This window comes from Zootermopsis nevadensis, unplaced genomic scaffold, assembly GCF_977971745.1.
Source record: "Zootermopsis nevadensis isolate Lab colony 2312 unplaced genomic scaffold, Znev_1.0 Znev_ptg000009l, whole genome shotgun sequence".
Lineage (NCBI taxonomy): Eukaryota > Metazoa > Arthropoda > Insecta > Blattodea > Termopsidae > Zootermopsis > Zootermopsis nevadensis.
This window is the reverse complement of record NW_028259141.1, coordinates 2,852,855-2,869,853: the sequence shown is the minus strand read 5'-3', so window position 1 is coordinate 2,869,853 and position 16,999 is coordinate 2,852,855. Positions and strand designations below refer to the sequence as shown.

Here is a 16,999-nt window from a genome sequence, read left to right as displayed (position 1 = left end):
CCGAGAAAAGGATGGAAGGATCCTGTTCATATGGACCTGTCGTCAGACAGAACACTAAATAAATAAATAAAACCACCAACATCAATAATTGTAAATTTATAAATAGCATCCTCCACCCCTTGCAGCACAATGGAATAGTACTTGTAATTGAAGCACATTTTTACGCAGCTATCCAGTAATTCCTCATTGTCACTGCCACTACTGATGTTTTGTTCATCTCCGTTCACTTAATATGCTATCAGCCCTGAATCTCCCATGCAGTACATTATTCTACATAGCTAGATCTTATTGTAAGATTTGAGGTTTTCACAGCAGTGAGTATGAAGATTTCCGTCTTCTGGGTTGTTGCGCTGTGTAGACTGGTCGATGTCAACCAACGTTTCAGAGGTCATACTGCCTCCATCATCAGGGCGGTGAATATGAAGATTTCTGTCTTCTGGGTTGTTGCGCCGTGTAGTCTGGTCGATGTCAACCAACGTTTCAGAGGTCATACTGCCTCCGTCATCAGGGCGAAGATCTTATTGTTTTCTCAGCTTACTGGTTGCAATTGTCAAGGTCTCCGTATGGAGCCCAGATGTCGTATAGTCTCTGGGTCTTTAGAGAGGATTAGCTTCTATAACTAGGGAGATCTGGGCCTTTGGGCACCCTGGACGGGGTTTTCCTAGATTCGTGTAGTGTCACGTACACCGGTTGATAGGCCCAATAACATTTGATGAGGATTACAGTTATGATAGTCTTTATTATGCGTTTGTAATGTGAACTTCGCTTATACAAATTCCATGCATGAGAGTTTTTTTACAATTCAGGTCCTCACGGCCACAAGATTGAAGATGGCTGTCTTCTGGAATGCTGCGCCGTGTAGTCTGGTGGAGGTTCACCGATGTTTCAGAGGTACTTGCTGCCTCCATCATCAGGGTGATTGAGGCATCAAGCACTTTTAAAACGTCCGTAAATTTCTGCTAGACTACAAGGCGCAGCATTCCAGAAGACAGCCATCTTCAATCTCGTGGCCGTGAGAACCTGAGTATACGGACGGTAAGACCTCCGGGGGCATCGCGTCCATATATAAATTCGATTAAATCTGAGCATTAGTGTTTAGAATCAGAGTACGAATGAATAAATGTTAAAACACACGTGGCTTAATAACAGGGTCCCAATAAAGAGCTCTAAAATGCAAAGCAAATTGATCTGATTTTTAAGCATTTCTTGTAGACCGTTATATTAAATGGAAGGGAATCGTTTACAACAAAATAATTCATTAATAATTTTTAGAAGCATACTGTCTTATTCCATTTGAATCAGTAGCATTCATTCTTACCCATCGTCTTAGAAATTTAATATATATTAGTAATTTATTTGACGATGCTGGTAGCAGCTCAGACTATTTAGCGTCGAATGATAGGATGTTGTTGGAAAGGATGTGGAAAAAAGCTGCCACGTCCTGATTTAAGTTACTATCTGGCATTTTTCTGGTGGAACTGACGAAATCCACGAAAAATATCAGTCGGGATTGCATCTCCTAGTCGAGATTTGAACCTGGGACCTCCGTAGTACGAATCAGATGCTCTAACGACTCGGTCACGACTTTCGCTAGCAGTGACATCAAGCGGCCAAGATCTTGGAACTCACATTTTTCTACAGAGTGACCATGATTTTCGGATTACATGTCATTCATCATTTTTATATTGGTTCAGAACTTCGCAATAGGAACGTAAGGTGAAGGTCACAATTTGAAGCCTTACAGTGATTGCTCTGATAAGAAATCTCCCCCAAAATTAATTGTTAATTATTACGTGTCAGTGTTATGTGCAGATAAGACTTACGAATGAATCCAACAGAATAAAATTCAAGTGTCAGTTATATCCGACAATAATAATTGTTCTTGTGCACTACCTACTACAGTGATGTGTAGCTCATGAGTTAGCGTTCTCTAGTGCATAGAATGTCATACCATTTAATATTATTCTGGTCACATTTTTATTATTGCTTGCAATTTCAATGTGTCACAGAGCATTATTATAATATTTTATGGGCCTATTTGTCGGGTACACAGATTCTATCTACGATGAATTTGTCGGCAACATTTCTAGTTGTTTCTATTTACGAGTAATACCCATGCTTAGTTTGTAGGGATCTTTAGGATCTGTCTTTATACCAAATTACACATGCGTAGCTCAACTTGTTCATAGTTGTCGCTGTGAAACGTAAAGCTGAAGAGAAATGTTTATACAACTGCCGTGTTGCTGTTTTACATTTTACAAAAACAAAATCTTGGCAACATTTGCATGATAGAGTAGGGACACCCTCTTGTCCCCGGGGTTGAGAAATCACCCCCAAAGGCGGATGAACCAGACATGGACAAGGGCATAGGATGTGGACGACAACGGGAAACCATCACATTAAAGATCCCTGTGATAACCCTAGTTCAACGGAACTGACGGAAAAAAGTCCTGAGAAGAAGGATTCTGGAGACAAAACTTACCTACATTCGGATCTCCGGGTGGGTACTATATCAAGAAATCCATGGCAAATTAATGGGACAACTAAAACTGATAATTACAATAACGGCAGTTCATGACATGAAGACATATGACAAAAATAAAGATGATGACAACTGAAACTGCAGTAATCTCCTTCCAGTGCTGTAAAATAAAACGGAAAGGCATTAAATACCATTGTGTTTATGAAGTTACATCAGTATCATCTCATTAGAATCTGGTACCAACTTTATAAATCAGCATCAATTAGAAATCGTACCAAAACTGCAGAATATCAAAATTAGATATTCACTAACCTTGAAAAGCGACGAGGCGTGTTTGAAACTGGTGTATTTGCAAAGTTGGGGCCATACTACATTCATCAGAAAAACAGATTCAAGAATGTTGTAAAGGTTTTGAAAAAAACAAAATGATTCAAAGTTTCCCAACTTCTCCTCTGAAATATTTTGAAGTATTTGTGGTTCAATAACCACATAGCCATAGATTCTGAAGCATATAACACCATAGCCATAACCCTGGGGACGAAAAAACACAAGCATAGAATTACAAACACTGAAAGAATTAAGTGCATTAGACTTCATTCAAAGAGAATTGTCCATTAAAAATTGACAGTGGAACCACGGTTCCGGAGAATTTGACGTAAATACGTCTCTCTATTTAATTTATATTTACGTCTCTGTAATGTAATGTAATGAAATATATTGTAAAGTAGTGAAATGTAATGTTATCTTCAATGTCATCCATCTAGTTACGAAAGCGGATTGTTGACGGCAGTAATATAAGACAACAATGCCGAGTAAACAGATGACGTTTCCTAGGTAACATAACAATGCACGCAAGCTACCCATTGTTGTCGATTTGTTGATACGGATCTTACACATTTTCGTTACACTGTTTTTGCCGAATGACCCTTCCGTATAGACGCATTTACGTCAAAAATACTCTGTAGGTAATTTAATTGTCATTTAAATTATCCAAATGCATGAGTAACTTGAAAGGAACAGAAACTACAGAGGAAATAGCAAATGCCTATTTATTCTAAGTTTAATAACTAACTAACTAACTAGATAGCTTATGGAACCCGAAAATTCATCACCGAATTAACTAAAGCCCTCCACCGGACCCGTTCCCGGGCCAACAAAATCCAGTCTCCTTCAACTCTGTCCCAATTCTCTATTATCAAACGCCTGAAATCTGTGTTCTTCGATCAGAGAGACCATGTTTCGCACCCATAGAAAACAACAGGCAGAATTATTGTTTTGTATACAGGTAACCCTCGATTTACGCCAGGGATGGGTTCCTGGACGAACCGGCGTAAATTGAAACTCTTTTTATAATGTAAATCAATGGGAAGTCAATGACATGCGGTCCCGTTCCTCAAAAATTGATGACTTAATTTCCTCATAAATTGACTTCGCCTTATCCGTGATAGCAATTTCAATCAAGGGAATGTTTTTTCGATTCATGTCATCCACCCATAGCAACAGTAATTCCTCCATTCTTTCTAAAAGTTTGCTTCTGCTATAACTCACTCGCGTTGCACTTACTCTCGTAGCCTGTTGCGTCGACTGTTTTATTTTACATGAATTTTTCATTATGGTAGTCACAGTGGAAGGAGGCAACTTCATACTTCTGCACACATTACGACGGGTATCACCACCCTATATTCTACGAATTACGCTCATCTTATCTTCTAACGCAATAGACCTACGCAACTTTTTAGCAACACATTCACTTCTCTTACCAGATATGGTGGCTCTTCTACAATTTATAAACATAAAACAGTTGCTACTGCAGAATAGTGGTCGAACAACAACACAAACACTTTCAATGTGTCAACAAGAAGCGAACTGAGCGCATTTTTCCTTACTCCCTCATCAGGCTGAACGCAAATGACTCACCGTGAAGAGTGACCAAACAATGCTCACGTGACTGTTGTGCAATGTTGGCGGATTTTTATCTCGCAACTACTTAGCAATGAGTGCAGAGGTGACTGTATTTATAATTATTATTCAAAATCAGCAATATAAGAATTATGATTTAGTGTAAGAATCAGTACGAGAAACATTGTAAAACGTTATAAATAATAGTATTTTTTTTTTCACTTTTTGACTTGCTGGTTTCAAAACCGGCGTTATTCTGAATCAGCGCAAATTGAACCGGCGCAAATCAAGGGTCACCTGTATTTTAATCTTCAGGTTTTAGAAATCAGACAGGAAGACAAAATACTTTGAACTGAGAAGTAGCAAGCATTTCTGGAATTTAGTATCCTCATAATATCCTCATGAATATCATTCTGATTTCTTATTTTGTTTCCAAATATTTGAAGTGTGCCACAGTTTCAAAGGATTTGTTAGCCACCCTAAGACCATTCTGCCCGCCTGTCTGTTGACGGCGAGATACTAACATGTACTTGGTTTTTTCGGAATTTATTTCCAGCCCAACCTTTCTGCTAGCTTCATGTAAAACTTCTGCGTTCCTCTTTATTGTATTTATATCGTCACCCGATAAATTAACATCATCAGCAAATGCCAATAGCTGATGTGTCCTATTCAATGGCAATCCCTCCTGCCTAAAAGGGACTTTCCTGATGGCATATTCTAGCGCAAAGTTGAAGAGCAAGGGAGACCGTTATGGTGGAAAATGTGTCAGAGAAATATATACATGTATGAATTTTGCTACAGGTTTCATTTAAACACATTTTTATTAGAATCACTAGATTCTTTATTCTAAGCTTAATGTAAAGTTTAATTTAATATATAACAATAGAATCTACACTTCAGTTTGGAGCAGAATGGTGGAAAGAAAGAAGCACTAGCAAGTGCCGTATTTAGTATTCAAACGCTTAGTCCCAAAATATTTCTGTTTAGAACAAATTTATTTATTTGTTCAGAGATAAAATCATAGCAATTTCATTGTCCATGAATGATATTCCTGATTCCTTATATGAATTTAAATCTCTCCTTAAGTGTGTATCTCAAGTAATAGTATTATACTGAAGTTTAGAATGCATTAACTTCACTTTCGCTTTTGTTTTGACATGATGTTCACGATTACATGCAAATTAAATTAGCATATAATAATAATCCGTGGCATAACAGCTCCAGAGAGCCAAAGCCGACTAACTTGACTGCTGGCCTCAAGTTTACATGCCTAAGCAGAGGTGAACGATCATCCAACCAGATACAGGGTGACGTGTGGTCAGCACGACGAACCCCCAGCCATTGCTAGTTTCCATGACCGGATTACGCTACTCATTGTAGCTCCCCAATTTCCTCACGATGCTGGGTTGGCACCGGTCCCATACACTGGTCGAAAGCTCGTGAGAAAATTTCTTCTCCTCCGAGACTCGAACCAGCGCGCATTCCGTATCGCCGGTCCGAAGCATGATGCCTCAGACCGCTCGGCTACGGCGCGGGACGGAATTAGAATATAGGGGTAATACAATTAGAAAGAAAGTGACATCTATAATATCAGAACAGGAGTCTTACGTACTTTGCAAATCACGTCTTTCAAACACCAATGACCGTCTTAGAAATATGATTCTTGTATCTTAATATTAATGTCAACATGAAATGGTCTGAGGCAATACTATTTTTATTCAATCTATATTATCTCAAATCAGAGTAGAGAATCTTACCAGAAGAATGGGCAGACCAACAACATCAAATACACTATCCACGTGTTCCCACTTTAAGACCACTATCAATATTATGGTGTAGTAAAATATGAATGCTACGAACATGCATTCACAGACTGCGACAAAGTAGTGATAAGCGGTCACAAGCTGATGGAGCCGCACTGTCCTGCGGAAGTAATGTGTGTAGATTCCTCGTCTTGGTATGTTCTCAAAAACAAGCCTGTTAATAAAGACATAAGAAGTTCGGTAATCACCAATTGGTTAAGCTGTACTCTTGGGTGGCACTGACAAGATATATTTTAGTTATAATGCTCTTGCATGTATTTAGGCCCATATATAATATGCGGCTTAAGATAAATTAATGAATGAAAAATACACAGTGTTCCATAAATGGCTGGGAATTTCTTAACTAGCTAAGCAACTATTAGCTTATCAAGAAAGACTTTGTTTCATGGGGCTGATTTTTCTTAGTACCTCACTGGTCTAGATGTTCATTCATTGGAGATCCATTGCAGGAAATTTCACACCACAGATGTCACATTATAGAGTCATAATTTGTTTTACCTTGTATTTAATTAAATATTTACTGCATTGAAAAATGTTTAAAATTAAAATAATAGGCCTGAGTGAGATCTATATTTTATGTTCTGTATCATCATTTTTGTACAGTGAGCCATTTTTGGAAATCTGATATAGAATTTGACATGATCATCATGAAAAACAGAAGTTACATCATATGATACAAATTTAAATAGAATTTGCCAGATATCTGGTTTTAATACGTGGATAGGCATGACCGTCCTGTTATGCAGTTTATCGAAAGATGCATAAAATTGTTAATATCTATCTCTCTATTATAAAAAATTGTGATTTGTCGTCGTCGTCAACCTATTTGTAGGTAGAGGTGTAAGACAGGGATGCTGCTTATCACCAATTCTTTTTAATGCATGTAATGTTGCAATCTTGTAATGGGGCATACTGAATGAATGAATAAGTAAGTAAATAAATAAACAAACGTCATCAAACAAACATTTGTTTACTCGGCATTGTTGGGTATACCAACACAACAATGCCGAGTATTAGGGTCGGTTGCGTTTTAAAAACTTGACCAACAACTTATACAGTTTATCGAAAAATGCATAAAATTGTTAAAATTAAAGAAATTGAACATAATTATGACTGTGTTGCACATTCTTTTATGAGCTCAGTTTTATATGTATTTATATTGACTTGTAAACTAGTTTTTTGTTAGAAGATTTCTGTCTTCTGGGTTATTGCGCTGTGTAGTCTGGTCGATGTTAACCAACGTTTCAGAGGTCATACTGCCTCCGTCATCAGGGATCACCGCTGTGAGAACCTCAAGTCTTACATAGTTTTTTGTTAGTCTGTAAACAGCCTACATGTGATTCATCTTGGTATTTATATTCCCAATCAAATTAACATAATTACCCTTGCACTATCTGTGTCATTTAACTTGGCTTATAGCAGAATTGTGTCCACGAGGGAGTAAAGTTAGTGTGACATGCTTTTTGCATACCCTGATAAATGCTACGTCCCGCACCGTAGCCGCGTGGTCTGAGGCATCATGCTTCGGACCGGCGATAAGGAATGCGCGCTGGTTCGAGTCTCGGGGAAAGAAATTTCTCATGATATTTTCGACCGGTGTCACACAGCATCATGAGGAAATTCGGGAGCTTCAATGGGTTGCGTAATCCGGTCATGAAAACTGACAATGGCCGGGGGTTCGTCATGCACAACACACGTCACTCTGTATCTGGTTGGATGATCGTTCACCTCTGCTTAGGCATGTGAATGTCAGGCCAGCAGTCAAGCTAGTTGGCTTAGGCTGTCAGAGGGCTGTTATGTAACGGATTATTATTATTATTATTATTATAACTGATAAGTGCTACTGTCCAAAATAACTTTCCTCATTGAAATATGCAGTGTAAGTATCACAGATATGTAGATATGGGACAACAATATACCATTCAAGAAGTATTTTGTGAATTGGGGCCATATTGACTAACTAAGTAGATGGCTGACCGAACCCGAAGTTTCATTACCGAATTAACCAAAGCCCTCCACCGGACCCTGTCCTGGGCCAACAAAATCCAGTCTCCTTCAACTCCTAAACTCCCATAGATCCCGCCTGGCATTATCCTCCCATCTACGTCTAGGTCTCCCCAGAGGTCTCTTCCCCTCGGGCTTCGCAATGTTAATCTAAACCAAAATCACTTCTATTGAGAGCAGATGCCAAGTAAAATGATGCAGACAACACCTGATTTCAGACCAATTATTTCCAGGCCCGCGTGATTCTCCTGGATTCTCCTGATGAAAAGTACTTCACGTAGAAAATATAAATATCTGTGTCAAAGATAAGATTTTGAAAGTGAGAACTTACTTCACAATGAAGATAGCATCGTTATTTGCATTATAGACCATTAGGTCAAGGAAAATGGCTCTTGTTCTTCCTGTAATCCATTGATTGTTCTTCAAGGTTAGCAATTTCTCAATGGCTTCGCTACGGTTCAGTGACAGATCTTCATAATATCCTCCGCCACCATACGTTGACCATCTTCCCCGATAACTGGAACCACCCAGTTCTTCTGCAGTGGAATAAGTCCACCTGTAGTCAGAAACAGTAAATTATTCTGCAAGCTGTCGCAGTGGCCGCGCGGTCTGAGGCATTGATCTTGGCCACTGAGACTAAGGGTTCGAATCCCACACAAGGCATGGGTGTTTGTCCGCGTTTTTCTGTGTTGTGCTGATCTGAGTATAGGTATAGGCCTTGCAACGGACCGATCCCTAGACCAAGGAGTCCTACCGAATGTCCATAGATCAAAGCCAACGAAAAATTAGGACCAGCAGTGCACAGGCACTTAAAGAATGGATCGTCAAAGTATCAAACTAAAGTAAATTAGTCTGCTTGTTTTAATTCCAATATACAAACACAGAAATATGAGTTCTGGTTGTGTACATCTGCGTTTAGAGGTTATTCAAGAAAGGTAGATTGGTTCATCCTAGTAAATGGATGAACCTCGAATTAGTATAAATTTTGCCATCTGATACATGCATATGAGGTGGCAGGAAGGTCCAAGGATAATTCTCTTGTGAATAACCAAATTTCAGCTTTAAATGTTTGTCTGCAAGCTTTAGAATTTTCGTATGGATTTACTACATAATACAGACACACACACACACACTGTAGTATTACTTTCTTGAAGAAGTCCTAAAAGGAATCAGAAAACTATGTTGCACTACATCGACAAAGCGTATCTGCTAATAACAGTTCCAATTCCTCAAACACTTTTATAGAGGCGGTTGTGTGGTGTTTAAATATATCTTTCAAATGTTTTCCTATAAACATAAACGGAATATTTTTATTTATATCAATAAAGTTGTCTATTGAAAATGTTAATTGAAAACTTACGCTGTTCCGTTTCCTGGCCAAAATGGTTTTGTGTCTTCGTACGCATGTGAATATGGTTCATAACATAGTTCGATTGATCGATTTAATGATTGACGTACTACGCACGAATCATTTCTCACTCTCACCTGTAGACATCAAAGTTTTACTTGCATTCTAGTTACTCCAGTACACACAAAAGTCCTATGCTTTAGTAACGTGACACTTATTCATTAGAAATGCTGTATGATGAAACAGTTCATATGAATGTATCTTTTAACTACTGAATTCATTATAATGTTTTTAATATTCAAAATTAAAAAAATCAGATTAATTTATAAATCATAAGGCATGTATAGGCGCCACGGTGGTCTAGCGGTTAGAACGCTGGCCTTGTAATCCTGGGGTCTCGGGTTCGATTCCCGGCGGTGCCCGAATTTATAACTTGTGTTGGGCAAGGCCGTGGTCTAGGCAACACGGAGTTTTCCTCCGGGGGCTTCCCCGGTTTCTCCGTGGCATCCCAACAATTACTCCATTCACACACAGAAGAAGGCAATGGCAAACCACTTCTGGATCATCTGCCAAGAACGTATATGAACAGGTCCCAGTCCGAGAAAAGGATGGAAGGATCCTGTTCATATGGACCTGTCGTCAGACAGAACACTAAATAAATAAAATAAGGCATGTATTATCAAAAGAATGCTAAATTTATTTCACTGAAAATATTACGTTATAAAGGAAAATGTACAAACCTGTCGTAGGCGTGGTACTCCAACCAGCTTACTATCTTGCAACACAAATGCTTGATGTGTATCATTTTCGGATTTCCCGTATATACTGTCGATCATTACAGTTTCTGCGAACTAAAAACAAAAGTAATTAATCGCGTGTAAAAACAAAGATCATAAAAGTTAAATATCGACTGTAAAATGCAGTGCATTCGAAACCATTATCTAAATATGAACTATCAGTCATTAACTGTATGATACATAATATTCTTAGAGTAGTTAATTTGCAGGTACTCAGATGATCAATGATCTTTTTAAGTAAATGTGGTGATGCTGAGAAATGCCTGCCTGTTTCCAAGACCCATTTTAATGCTGTTCTTTTATATCTGCCAGTGTTTTCCAAGTGGGCTCTTTCCTTGAATTTTTCAATCAAAATTATGAACACGTTTCTTGAACATTATCTTTCCTATCCATTTCGCATTACATGGTTTCCTCATGCAAACAGTGCTGGGTGTTCAATAGCAAAAATTTTCAATCCCTATTAAAATGTGCTATTTATTTCATTTTGAATACAGACAGAAGTTGTGAATATTTGTAATAAAATGCCACAGTCCAGTTAACAAGGGTGTTACCTTCATGTGGTCTTTCCAAAATCTGAATATTAAAATTTATAGAGCTATCTTTTTGCAGCAAGATAGAAGAAACATTATGACAATGGGGAGTATTGCATAATGCTGTCAGGATGATTAAATCCGGAAGTTTGAGATTGGCAGGCCATACAAATATATACAGAAAGACGGATTTCATACAAAATTTTATTTCTAAGATTTGGTAGAAAGAGACCATTTGGGTACACCAGGTTGGATTTTGTTTTATGAACACCGACTTGAAAGTGATGTTAATTAATCTTCTGGTGCCATAATAGAAATTACTTGTACAGTTGGATAACTTTTTTATAGTAATAATGTTAACTGCATAATCACTTAATTAGCAAATGATTTTCTTAAATCACTTCATTATCTCAACATAACAGCATTTATGTATGTCCCAATCGCAAATTTATCTTAAATTCATACCTTCCAGAATTGAGTTATGGTTGATAAGTTTTTGAAGGTTCTTTCTGCAACACAATCATGAAACCTAGCATCCATAAACGAATCATTAAGATGGTTTTTGCACCAATACCACATGGGTGGATTCCCCAATGTTACTGAAAAAATAAATTGATATTTTCAAAAAAATATAAATAATTCCACGGGGTAGAACTTCGATCACAGGAGAAGACAGAAAAATTATGATAAGTGTGTTATTTAAAAAATTAACAATTTTTATATAAGTTTAAATAAAACTATAAGTTTCTCACTTTTTCAGTTGGAATACATGCACTGAATTTTCATAATTCCGGGCTGTGGCATGAACAAATGTTTACCAGGAATTCACCTTTCTCAAGGAAGGCTTATAGAAACTGGTGTAAAATACAGAACTCGTGAAGATCTATAACTTTCTTTTGGGAAATTATTCGTCTTATGTATTTAATAGAAAAGAAAAACATTGTATTCCCTATAGAATTAAGAAATGCACTATTAATTAGCTTTATCAACAATGGAATTTATGATTATGCAACATGAAGTATTTGTATCACTGTTTAGCTAAACAAGAGTTGATATGTAACTTGATTAAATGAATATCAAGATGAGTGAACTTTCCAAATCACAGAAAATTTGTTTGAATGTGTATGTATTCCAATATTTGGGCCTAAGAGAGAAGGTGGCGTTGTCTGGAGAAAACTACATAAAGACGAACTTAAAAATTTGTAATCCTCCAAAGCATTGTCAGGGTGATTAAGTCGAGAAGAATGAGATGGGCTAGGCATGTAGCGCGCATGGATGGGACAAGAGGTGTGCACCAGGTCCTGAGGGGAAGAGACCGCTGGGGAGACCTAGACGTAGATGGGAGGATAATCTCATGCGGTATCTATGGGAGATACGATTTGAAGGAGACTGGATTTTGTTGGCCAATGACAGAATCTGGTGGAGGGCTTTGGTTAACTCCGTGATGAACCTTCGATTTAATTAAGCTATCAAGTTAGTTATGTATTCCAAATTGGACTATAGTTTTCCTTTCCTGTTAAATACACACACTTGTAAAGCAGCGCTCACAAGGTGCCAATGTTACGTAATGATCGTGGATAAATGACCCTATTGTACATAATAACATAAAATCGAAAATAGGACTTTACTATGTAGGCAGTACAATTAATGTGTTTTATTAAACCCTTTTGGTTGCAGTACCCTGTCTGATCATCAATTACACTGTACTCTTGGTAAAACCATGTAATTCTAAATTTACTTACCTATTATCAGTACGAAGAGGAAGATTAAGTACAGGATGAATTTTATGTCATCCAATATGGTCCCATTCTTGTTAGGTGATAAAATTGCAAGTAAATACTGTTTCATTCCTAAAACACAAATTAATTTATATCAGTACTGAGAATTCTTATGGTCATATTTATTGGGCCTTGTGTACTTTTTTGGATAAAAAATCTATAAGACATTCCTTGATTTCATTTGTGTTTGACATTTGGTATTAGAAAAACGTATGTTCTTGAGGTACCATATTCTGTGGAGTCAGAACTAAACCCTCCGACTCCTTCATGAAACCTTAGTATGTATTAATAATGGTAAACCTACTAAAATGGTATATTGTACCATAAGATATTTCATCACCACCTCGTGAATCATCAGGCTACTTATTAGACTTAAAACTTACATTTAAATATAAGTCTAATGGTTATTGAAGAAATTGGTTGATTTCTAGACAGTTTGTATTCTTACGGTACACGAGCCAAAGTTACAAAGCATTATTCCCACACCACGTGGTTTAACGCGTAATTGAATCTCCCTAAGCGTGAGGCCGTCGGCGTCTCAAATGGTAACGAAAGTGTTCTTAAAATTTTATATCGAAGTCGGAGTTTGAGTCGGTTCCATTTTACCGACTCCGACTCCACGGCCCTGATGTTAGTTACCATAAATACCCATTTCAGGATCACGCTCCATACCGCGAAATTGAATGTCTTCAGCTGCAGGTTCTTGTTCTTTCACATTATAATTCGTTGTACTCGCAATCATTTTTCTATTAATCTAGACTTTGCACGTCTATGGTTCTTCTGACTGCAGCAAAACAAATATTTGTCGTTTATTTATTATGCCTAGCAACGGGTCGCATTATCAACAATGGGCAAGACCAACAATACGAGTTGCAGGCGATTGAGGTGCTGTCATCTGGTGGCTGTGACTGTATCTTTTTTTACAATGTATCCACAGATTATATTTCAAGAACAACCGATGATAACTAAACATCTTAACAATTCGTATGAAACGTGTATATTGGATTATTGTTTTTTGGAAAGATTTTCAATTGCACAAAAGTATCTTTTGTACGACGCACTTTTTCTACAAGCGATTCACAGCCCATTTGTTTCCACAGCAACGAAAGGTGATTGTTGACGTCAATAAATATCAGTAAAATATAAAATATTGGCCAAAACTATGTTTTTTATTTTTAGTGTTCTGTCTGACGACAGGTCCATATGAACAGGATCCTTCCATCCTTTTCTCGGACTGGGACCTGTTCATATACGTTCTTGGCAGATGATCCAGAAGTGGTTTGCCATTGCCTTCTTCTGTGTGTGAATGGAGTAATTGTTGGGATGCCACGGATAAACCGGGGAAGCCCCCGGAGGAAAACTCCGTGTTGCCTAGACCACGGCCTTGCCCAACACAAGTTATAAATTCGGGCACCGCCGGGAATCGAACCCGAGACCCCAGGATTACAAGGCCAGCCTTCTAACCGCTAGACCACCGTGGCACGGTAAAAAGGAGTTCCTATTGTTTCTTCAGTAAAAAAACATGGATGCTTTACACTTTATTGAGGCAATTCAATTCAATTCTTCAATTCTTTATTATTTGTGTGCTGTATCAACAGCCTGATGGCCAATTACAGATACAGCACAGAGACGAGCTCACGAACACAATGAAGACATAGAAGGTAAAACAAGCAGAATATAAAATACATTAAAACGGAGGACGTAAATACACAAGAAAATTGTAACTAAATATATTATCATATTTTACTGATTTTACTGAGTTAGCTTTCGAGGTGTGCGGACGTCTTGCTCCTATATTTGCTGTTTCATCGTAATTCTAGCTACGAGTTACGGGATTCCAATAACTCCCGTGGCCACCATGCCTGCGAACAAAGATTCTTGTGGCGTGTGTGGCAAAGCCTTTTATGGCCAATAAAAATATATTAAGTGTTGTGGGCCCTGCGCCAATGGATTTCATCTCGCCTGTCTTCAGATCAGTGAATTTGAATAAACATATTTTATGGATTCAGGGGTTTCCACCTTAAAGTGCGCGTCCTGTGTTAAGAATCTAAGACCGCAGCGAAGCGATGATACGCCGATTAAAACGCGATCGTGTTCGACCTCTGACCTATCCAAGAAAGTGGTTTCCCCTGAAAAGTCTCTTGTTTTGCCACTAGGTACTGATGCCGACAAATGCGAGACTGATAAATACGAGGTGCGATCGGAAAGTTTCAAGACTGTGTCAATAGAGGGCGAACCGGATGTAGTACGAGCTTCTGCCGCTAGGGGGTGCGGCCTACATTCATAGTGAATCAGTGTGCCAGCCGGCATCATCGAATTAGCATTTGTTTCTTAGTTACGGGCGTTTTGGTAGTGCGTTACACCGACCCTCCCGCGATTTCGGAATGGCGTGTGCATCAAATTTTGCCAAAGACTCGCCAAAACGGCTACGGAAACCTATGAAATGCTAAAGCAAGCATTTGGGGAGTCCGCAATGGGTCGTGCACAAACTTTTGTGTGGCATTCACGTTTTAAAAATGGCCGAACCTCTGTCGATGATGACGAGCGTTCTGGACAACGCCCGAAAATGTGTCGAAGATTCGGCAGGCCATTCACGAAGATCGACGTCGTACCATCAACGACTTGTGCGACATTGTTGGGATAGGCTATGGGACCTGTCAGTTGATTCTAAAGGAAGAACACCACATGCGACGCATCATGACAACGCGCCAGCGCACACCGCCCTCAAAGTTCGGCAGTTTTTGGCCTCAAACACCATGGCCGTCATCCCGCACCCTCCTTATTCGCCGGATTTAGCTCCGTGTGACTTCTTCCTCTTTCCAAAGATGAAAATTCAACTAAAGGGAAGGAGATTTGAGACGGTAGAAGAGATTCAGGCAGAATCGCAGATGGTGCTTGACAGGCTGACAAAGAAAGATTTCCGGGGATGCTTCCAGGCTTGGCAGCGGCGCTGGGATCGTTGTGTTCACTCCCAGGGGAACTACTTCGAGGGTGATGGATGAATTTAATACCTGAGATAAGTGTACGGGTTTTTATAGGCGCAGTCTTGAAACTTTCCGATCGCACCTCGTATGAGGCTATGTGTGTCCGACTAGAGACTGTACGTCTTAATGGGGTTTGCGCTCTTGACCTGATTAAATCGTTGGTGGATAGTGTAAATAAATTGAGGGAGGATGTCACCCTTCTTATGAGTGATAACACAGTCCTTAAGGCTGAAATTAATAAGCTGCGAGGTCTAGTGGATCATCAACCCATGCAGCCCAAAGTGCAGCACCAGGGATCATTGTCCTCCTTGCCGGGTTCCAAACCCAGAAAGGAAGTTGTTACGACTGATCAGCACAAATCTTTTGCCCAGACTTCTGCCGAGTCAGGAGTTAAATCTGACAAGGATGTTGCATTAACTGGCTTGCGCAGCAAAGAAGTTCCAGGTCAAATGGACTCTGATGGTTTTATTACAGCTACTCACAAGAAGTCTTCTCAGGTAACACCAGCGGCCTCCAAGCAGCGTCGTCAACCTCTGATTAGAGTGCGTAACTGTGTCGCACTTCCATTTTTTTCTAGAAGGGAAAAGGCTCATTTTGTTTCCCGTTTTAGTCCAGAGGTTACATCTTTTGAGGTGGAAAGAGCGCTTAAGTCTTAAGAGGCTGGTCTGCACCAGACTTAAATCTAAATTTGATTCTTATTCGTCATTTCATGTTTTAGTTAACGAAGATGACTTTCCTTTAGTTAATAACACTGGTGTGTGGCCGAATGGGTGCCTTATTGCCCCCTTTTATGGTAAATTGACTCCTGATCATGTGCATTCCTTCCGCGCTCCTGGTAAAACAATTACAGTAGGTGCTTCGTCTGCTGGTAATATACCTATTGTGCCTGAGAAAGGCTTTGTTCCCCAATGATTATGACTCTGGACTACTGTGATTTTGATATCTTTTATTAAAAAGTCAGAGGTCTGCGGACAAAATGTTGCGATTTCTTTGACAATGTTTATGCTAACAAGTTCAAAATTTTTTGCATTATTGAAACCTGGCTTAATGACACTATATTGAGTTCTAATTTATTTCCTGATTCTTACTACGTATTTCGTGTTGACAGAGACTATTTTACTTCCAATAAGAAACGTGGAGGCGGCGTACTGATTGCTGTCTCCAAGTCTTTATATGGGGTTAAACGTAGATTTGATTTGGAGGTCACGAAAGAATGCGTGTGGATAGAAATTCCTGTTAGAGATAATTATAATTTACTTATAGTAAATCATTATTTTGCACCTGATTGCGACATTAAAGTAGTTGAAAACTATTTAAAATTCATGGAAGTAAATTTAAATTCAAATATTTTCCG

The 16,999-nt window shown here is 38.7% G+C and overlaps 1 protein-coding gene across 5 annotated transcripts; it reads right to left on the bottom strand.

Moving 5' to 3' along the window:
* Positions 1 to 1,425: 1,425 nt before the first annotated feature.
* Positions 1,426 to 13,491, bottom strand: LOC110839971 (polycystin-2-like protein 1). 5 transcript variants are annotated; one of them, XR_002546714.2, is made up of 9 exons: positions 13,301 to 13,491; positions 12,626 to 12,733; positions 11,349 to 11,482; positions 10,297 to 10,407; positions 9,569 to 9,693; positions 8,540 to 8,764; positions 6,242 to 6,358; positions 2,795 to 3,013; positions 1,426 to 2,642 (listed from the first exon to the last, which is right to left on the bottom strand). XR_002546714.2 is itself a non-coding variant. In XM_022084616.2 (9 exons), exons 1-9 carry the CDS (start codon positions 13,401 to 13,403, stop codon positions 2,544 to 2,546), a joined length of 1,254 nt encoding a protein of 417 aa, XP_021940308.2. In that variant the 5' UTR covers positions 13,404 to 13,491; the 3' UTR covers positions 1,426 to 2,543. The 5 variants fall into 5 exon arrangements, 4 of the variants coding, with proteins under 4 accessions (XP_021940308.2, XP_021940309.2, XP_021940306.2 ...); XM_022084616.2 differs by having other exon boundaries at positions 6,139 to 6,358; positions 11,349 to 11,392; XM_022084617.2 differs by having other exon boundaries at positions 6,139 to 6,358; positions 11,349 to 11,392; positions 13,334 to 13,491.
* Positions 13,492 to 16,999: the final 3,508 nt, after the last annotated feature.